The sequence below is a fragment of the Dermacentor silvarum genome, chromosome 4 (assembly GCF_013339745.2).
Source record: "Dermacentor silvarum isolate Dsil-2018 chromosome 4, BIME_Dsil_1.4, whole genome shotgun sequence".
NCBI lineage: Eukaryota > Metazoa > Arthropoda > Arachnida > Ixodida > Ixodidae > Dermacentor > Dermacentor silvarum.
Window position 1 is genome coordinate 176,892,250 of NC_051157.2, and position 8,160 is coordinate 176,900,409.

Genomic DNA, 8,160 nt, shown 5'->3' on the forward strand with positions numbered 1-8,160 from the left:
GGTCCACTGCAATGTGCCACAAGTGGTGTTGGTCACCGACCGGTTATTGCTGAGCATATCTGCATCAGTTGCTTTTTACTGGTCTGCGCAAAAACCACACGCTCTGCTACTCGGATTTCGATCATTGTACATAGTAGGTTTTGTTCTGGATGATGAATTTACGACAACGAAGTTTGAAACGTTTTTGTTGACAATGGTCGCACTGAATAATGTGCTTGTGAGCGGCTTTTGTTTTTGAGCGAAACAGAAATGACACAACAACAATTTCCAAGTTTTCTGCAACTTCAAAAACATGAGCTCTAACACATTGAATTGGTAGACGGCGACTACGACCAGTATATTTTTATTGGAATAAAAAGTACCTCGTCTGTCTACACGTTAAATGCCCATGGGCTGTACTTTAAAGCAAGGTTGGAGTGATGGTGTGACTGTTCCAGTAAAATCTGTTTACTTCTCAGTAACCTTAAACACTCTGATCGGAAGGTATTATGTAAGGGCGAAACACGTTGCATAAATGGTTTACTAGTACAAAAATTCATGCGGCATTCCACTGCTGTGAAGGTGGATTACCAGCGAAGCAGTTTAGCACGCGACATAGAGGTGACACAGAATTTAGATCCGAGTTATGAGCAAATTTGATTTCCCTTGAATGGTGATGGCATCATCCCGAAGACACACGCACGCACACTTTCATTTTGACCGGCGGTCTTGATCGGCGGCATACATTCGTGTAGAAGACTACCGCAGCCTCGGGGAACCGGAGAAAACTAGACAGGCAATATGGGACGGCCACGTGGTGGAAAGTAGACACCCACGACGGGACCGCCGCGCAGGGAGAGCGGAAAAAGCTAGGCACGCAAGCGCTTGGAACAACAAGAGAGGGTGATGCGAGCGTACACGTGGCCGACGCGGGTCGCACAGCGGCAAATCTTTGAGAAACCCGTATTACCTACCAGAGAGTCTATTTATCTTGAAAATTGTGCCTTCTGATAACTAATCTACTGAAACTGCATATCCAAATGATGTGACGTATAAACTTTTGATTGAGTGTAGCGATGTTACATCAAATTCGAGAGCTGAGTTTTTGCACATGCAGATATGTTGATGGACACAAAATTACACGGAACCCTAGACATACACAGTTTCGCTGTAAAAATGAAGAGCAACAAAAGAACGCAAGATGGGAACAGGATATAAGTGTACAATACCATAGATATTATTGGCGAGAGCAATATAGAAGCATAAATAAATATGCACACATCTACTATCTAAATGCACATTTATTTTATTTCATCATTCATCATTAGTACAGAAGGAGGTCCCGGAGTTACAAGAACATACACTACATAACCTAAGGTTGCATACGACATGAGGCGACTTCACGATACTTATTGAAGTTTCAACAAGTTATATTCATGGCGGTGTTTTGCGCAGGGCGCGAATGATGTTAGTAAAAAAATAATGTTACAGAGGAGCAAGAGCGCAGTTAGCCCCTAAAATCAATTGTGCACTGCGGAAGACACTGGCACGAACTATCACCAACTCGCCCAAGCTTCCACCCTTCATCGTTATATTCAGTTTCGGTGTGTGACAGTAGATAATTCCAGTCAATTGTTGCTCGACGAATGAAAAAAAGCAAACGGGTGAAATGTGATGCACAAAATACGAAACACGCCTCACTCGGCACGCTTAAGCAACCGAATGAGCATAAAATGAGTAATGTAAGTGTTTGTGTATTGAATAAGGCTGTCATTTAAAGACTATGATGTAGTTATCAGGACAGACCGATTAGAAAATGAAATAACATTGATTTCAGGTTAGGTGTCATTAAGAAGGATAGACACCATGAGTCGAGGGCGTGCTTGTCCCTTTGCAGAGCTTTGCGGTCACGTTCAGTGTAGATACTGCAGTGAACTACGCGTTCGTCAGTGAGAAGCGAAATGTTTAGACAAAACACATAACGGTGTGTCGTAATTATTCACAGACGGTAACTGTTGTCGAAATGAAAGAAAGCATTAAACTGTTAATGAAATGAAATGTCGTTTGGTTTATTGAAATGAAAGAATGCACAGCTAGCTTTAAAGTGAGCCTGTGGTGGGGTACACGATGAAAACTATCTGATGCGTCCCAGGAAGAAAGGAAGGAAGCAAAACATTTATTGGGTCCCGCAGTAGTGAGTTGCCTCACAAAGTGGGCTGCACCCACATCGGGGCCGGCAAACAGAGCCTTGTGGCCACATCGTGGGCTTGCTGGACGGCCCGTAGTTGCTCGGTCAGGTCCGGGCTGCGAATTGCTGCCTTTAGCCTGTCCCGATCCTTGACTAAATTTTGGTTGGTTCGGTTGCACGACCAGAGCATATGTTCTAATTCAAGTGGCGCATTGCAGTCTGCACACTGTGTGTTAGGATATTTGTCTGCCGTGAAGAAATGTAGTCTTCTTGGTGTGGGATAAGTGTTTGTTTGTAGTAGTCTTAAATTAAGTGTCTGTAGCCCTTTTAATTTAGGCTGTGGGTGCTAAAGGAATCGCCCTTGTTTGTCATAGGGAAAAATTCCTATTTTGGTAATGAAGGCGGTCAGCGAAGAGAACTGTACACATAAAGTCTTGAGATTACTGCCTATGTTGAGATATTCAGTATTGAGAATTATGTAAAACATAGCACCATTGGATTCATTCCTTTACTGGAAAGCCTGCTTCGCGCAATGCAGGAAAGAAATACGGTTGTTTGAGTACGAATAATATCAAACAGCTGATATTATGTGCATATGCCTTGAGCAATTTTCCCCACAGTTCCACAATTGCGATTATTCTTATTTAACTGTTAATCTTGTTCAACTGTTTGTTCTGAGGCTAGATTTTATTATATCCGGCGATTTCAATTATATTTTCGAGAAAAAATTTATTACCTTTGCAATGTCTTTGAAAAATTTAGAGTTATCAATATAAATTCATCTAGGGCGTGATGGCCAGTCTTAGTGCTTAAATGGTTGGAAGTTTGGTGCTCGTATTTTCAAGTTGCATAGGCGTCCATTGTGTACTGTTTAGCATGCAGATATATTTTGGCTTCACCCTTCCGCAGGTAGTGGACCTCGTGTCCCGCCAGAAGCTCGGTCCCAACCAGACGGGAGAGATTTGCTTCCGCATTCCGTCTGTCATGCGTGGCTACTACAAACGGCCCAAGGAGACCGCTGAGCTCTTCGAAGGAGAAGGCTGGTGCCGGTCGGGTAAGTTGGATCACGTTAGTCTCTCCTGGCGTGTGTTCTCTTAGAAGTGAAGTTCATTCTCGAAAATATCGCTTCTCAGGCAAGTTGTTGCACACAAGTCGCTTTTACCACTATCCTCTAACAATAATAAAGGAGCAAACACAAGTGTAGCCAGCGTCCTCAGCCCAAACGAGCGACGCAAAAACAAGAAAAAACGTGTCGTTGCCGAAGACTCTTACAGACAGGAAGAAACGCAAGATGTACTAGCAGGAGCACCTAGTTTATGCCTACAGCCAAACAAAGGGGTCTCTAAGCATTTCAATTGATGCCGGTTCTGAGCCATCCGCTCCCTCACTTCCATACCAATTCATACCAATTCTACTAGTTCATTTAATTGTTTGCTGTCGCAGATTGTGCTTCGTCTTCCTGTCATCGCTTGGAATAACACAGTTAAGTGCTACACATCTGCATTGTTCATTGCACTGTCTCTCAAGCAAACTCTCATTATTTCTTAGTAAAGCATTTTCCTGGGCGAGTTGTTTCATAACTGAGAAAGAAAACAAACGCAAAAAATAGTACGAGACAAGTAAACAGAACGCCATGGCGTGTGCAGGTGTCCTGGTCTCGTACTTGTTTCTGTTGCGCTTCTGTTTTCTTTCTGATTACTGGTTTGAAGTTCTGCTACTAGTTGACATCGCAACTTTTGTCGGTGAAGTTCCACTGGCACTCTTCTTACAATTTAGCTCAGAATCCGTTGGATGTTTTCGGTTTCATTGCTCTCTCTACTAACATCAGTTTCTTTTTCATCTTCTTTTTGCTATGGCGGAGCTCTAAAGCGTGTGTTTATTAACTTAAGTATATTCCTAGCGTCGTTAAGGGAACTATCAAACAAATGGCGTAAATGAATTCTTCACTTTACTTGCATGTTGATTTACTTCTCGTTTAGTTAAGATGAAGTGCACCATATGGGGACGCGCTTATTTCTTTATCTTTTTGATTTTGCTCACGCCTCAGGAGACGCCGGCTACTACGATGAAGAAGGGCGCTTCTACTTTGTGCAGCGGATTAAGGAGATGATCAAGTGCATGGACAACCAGGTCGTGCCTGCTGAGCTAGAGGGACTACTACTGCTAAAACATTCGCAGGACATCGCGGAAGTGGCAGTGGTCGGACTAGAACACCCTGAGTATGGAGAGGCGCCCGCAGCTGTAATCGTAGTTAGGAGGAAGGGCGACAAGAATGAACTCCTGCTTCTTGCCGAAAGAGTCAAGAAAACAATCACAGGTATAACATCATTTCTTCACCATAAACTCTTTAGAGCGTAGATGTCTTATATCGACATAGCTTAGTCGACTCATGTTTGCCATTGCCGAAATCGGCTCATAAATATTTGCATAAAAACTGAATTTTTGATATTCCTGAATTTCGCATAATTGCAATGCAATTATGCAATTGCAATTGGAGAAGATTTCTAGCTTTTTAGGCTACCGATAACGTCGAAAATGTTTTCGCGAGTGTTGGCGGCGCCAAGCAGTCTCAAAAGTGGTAACTTGTGATATCTTAAAGCCTGTAATGTTGTATAGCTCACAAATAATCCCATATCTGAAATTTGAATGATTCGTGATCAAGCAGAATGATCGTTGCTCTAATATTTGTAGATATTTCTCTAACGCATTGATGTGTGCTTACCTTTCAGCTTGGTTGATATTGTTGTACGGTATCTGTATTCTCCTGATCAGAAAGTTTTGCTGGGAATCAAGATGTTCCAGTTTTTACAGCGAAGCTGTTAAGGGCTAGTTCCCCCAGGACCGTGTCCGTGTGCGGAAAAAAGCTATCATCATCAACATTTCGGCTTCATGCGCGTGACGGTTTCCCGCCACTTCTGCCTTAACACATGTGTCAAAACGAATGACTAACATCACTGATATGTCATGACATCAATAACATCACATACTCGACAGTTATGTCACGATTAACGATAATAAAATCACGTGTGGCGCATACGCGCACTGGACATGCGGGTATGAGACAGGGACCAGAAACAAGCAAGAAAGGAAATAAAGATAGAGAGAAAGAAAGAAAGAAATCACGTGTGGCTCATACCAGCATTGGATACGTGGGTATGAGCTGCCGAGAGCAGGAGCGGGAGGGATCACGCCGGATCTTGTCGCTGCCGTGCTGTCGGTGCCGTGGCTATGAACGCTGTGGCTCATACGCTAGTCTGTGACTATGGGGCGGACTTGGCGAAGCAAGCGCAGTACTTGGCCATCACGCCGGGCAAAAACAAGACGCCGGTGTCCTTGCTCTTTGACGAGCATGCCGAAGACGCTCAATATGATCAATCACGATGATATATAAGGGATAGCAAATTAGCAAATGATTGAGGACCTTAATCGAGAAACTGTAAGAATTGGGTTTAAGATGAATATGCAGAAGACAAATATAATGTTCAATAGCCTGGCAAGGGAACAAGAATTGAGGATCGTCAGTCAGCCTCTAGAGTCTGTAAAGGAGTATGTTTATCTAGGTCAATTACTGACAGGGGACCCTGATCACGAGAAAGAAATTTACAGACGAATAAAATTGGTTTGGAGTGCATACGTTAGGCATTGCCAAATCCTGACTGGGAGCTTACTACTGTCGTTGAAAAGAAAAGTGTACAATTATTGCATTCTACCGGTGCTAAAATATGGGGCAGAAACTTGGAGGTTAGAAAGAATCTCGAGAACAAGTTACGGACCGCACAAAGAGCGATGGAACGAAAAATCTTACGACTAACGTTAAGAAACAGGAAGAGAGCGGTGTGGATCAGAGAACAAACGGGGATAGCCGATATTCTAGTTGACATTATGCAGAAGAAATGGAGCTGGGCAGGCCATGTAACGCGTAGGATGGATAACCGGTGGACCATTACGGTGACAGAATGGATACCAAGAGAAGGGAAGCGCAGTCGAGGTCGGCAGAAAAGAAGATGGGATGATGAAGTTAGGAAATTTGCAGGCGCGAGTTGGAATACGCTAACGCAAGACAGCGGTAATTGGAGATCGCAGAGAGAGGCCTTCGTCCTGCTGTGGACATATAATATCGGCTGATGATGATAAGAGAGAGACCGAGAAACAGGGTGAGAAAGGCAGGGAGGTTAACCAGGAAAGATTCTAGTTTGCTACCCTGCACTGGGGGAAGGGTGAGGGGAAATGAAAGGCGGAAAGAATAGGGGAGAGAAAAGGAGCCACGAATAAAAAAATGGACGAGGTTGCAAGCGTCCGTGAGAACTATAGTCTATCAGATATATGATAATATATACACACACATATATATATATATATATATATATATATATAAATTCAATATAGCAATATTCACTACAGCAGACCCACCTTAGTTATAGCTTCGCTTACTTCCTTCTTCACATTAGTGGAAGGGTCTGAATTTTTGTCGTAGGTCTATGCGAACAGGATGATCTTGAGCTGCGATTGCTGGCCCTGTCGTCGTCAGTAGGTGGATGTCCAAAGCAAATTCGATACAGGAGGCACCGCCATTGAAGCTGCCGGTACCGAGAATGCTAAAAAACACTTGTCGTCGGCATCGGTGCCGTACTTTAGAGGGTAAAGAAAAGTTTTATCCAGTGGCGATGTTCTCGAATGATCAGTTTCGATGATACCCTCGCCATAGAGTTTTCTACAATAATTACTAAAACAAACTACAGAGCTGCGATCGTTCACCAAACATGCAAACGACGGTTAGCACATGCATTTGTCTGCACTTCGTGATTGTGCCAACAGATTCACTTGTTGCGTAGTTTATTACGGGTTATCTGCCTTAATTGGCCCAAATTCCAAAGCCCTTTATGAGACACTGTGAGCACGCATAAATGCTTTCTTATGGACGCGATTGCTCTTGCTCATGGGTCCATGTCGTAATGGTTTCAATATCGGGCTTTGGTGCTAGAGTTCCTGTGCTCCAATCTTGCAGTCGGAAAATTTTATTCGTGCTCATTTAATCATTCATGACGCAGTACACCCTCCACAGTTATCAGGTTGTCAAGCCACGAAGCCGTCTAAAGCCAGAAGGGGAAAGTTTAGGCACATCGATGTACCGTAGCCATCATTCCCCTGCTGGCTTAACAGTCGTGCTGGCAGATCCTGTGGACATTCCCTCTAGTTTATTGTATAACATCCCAAGGCATTCGCGTCCTCGTTACAATGAGTTTCAGCATGTGTTTTTGTCGTTTTCAGATAATCTGGCCGTGCACAAGCACCTTTACGGCGGCGTCTTCTTCCTTGACTCGCTCCCTAAGACGGAGACGTCCAAGGTGAACCGCTCGGCGCTGGCCCAACTCTGTGCTGCAATGGCGCCAATGTGAAGAACAACACTGTTTTTTTTTTTCGGAAGACAGATCACCTGAGGGGGACACAGGCACATGATAGTGTAAAATGAGAAAAGATCTCCCGGCTGTTGCCACAATTTGTTTGAAAGCAGCAAGAATAGAAGTGGGAATAAAAATAAAGCAAAAAAAGTGATGTTTCTGTATAACAGCTGTAGTAATACAGCGAAGCTGTTAAGGGCTCAGTCCCGCCGAACGTATCTGCGCGTAGAAAACAACTATCATCAGCATTGGCCCGAGCGTCGTGGTCTTTTTGAGTGCACAGCTCCTCTTCCCTCCCGGCCGGCTGAGCCCCCGCTAACTCTCTTCTCTTGCGCCAGTCCACCTTCTCTTATGGCGCGTTCCCCCCTGAGTAGAGTTGGGCCCGGCTGCGAGGCTAGCGTGACAGGCCTGCTGGAAGCTGCGCCCCGTAGGCGCCGACTACGGGGGGGCTCTGGGGCTTGAGCCCCCCCCCCCCCCCCCGGGAATCCGAAGCCTGCCCCCCCCCCCCCCCCCCATTTCTCGCGAAACTGTCATCACCAGAGTTCTGTTGCCCACATCATTTGCCGTTTCTTTAGAGTTGCCCCAACGTTTCAC

The 8,160-nt window shown here is 44.6% G+C and overlaps 1 protein-coding gene across 6 annotated transcripts in view; it reads left to right on the forward strand.

The window, feature by feature from the left end:
- LOC119450782 (uncharacterized) overlaps nucleotides 1-7,586 on the forward strand; it is a 216,050-nt gene extending 208,464 nt beyond the window's left edge. For all 6 annotated transcript variants that reach the window (XM_049666233.1, XM_049666232.1, XM_049666231.1 and 3 more), the window contains exons 7-9: nucleotides 3,077-3,221; nucleotides 4,215-4,484; nucleotides 7,436-7,586. In XM_049666233.1, the coding sequence (XP_049522190.1) occupies nucleotides 3,077-3,221; nucleotides 4,215-4,484; nucleotides 7,436-7,563 (543 nt within the window). In that variant the 3' untranslated portion in view covers nucleotides 7,564-7,586. The remainder of the gene's footprint in view (nucleotides 1-3,076; nucleotides 3,222-4,214; nucleotides 4,485-7,435) is intronic.
- The last annotated feature ends 574 nt before the right edge of the window (nucleotides 7,587-8,160 follow it).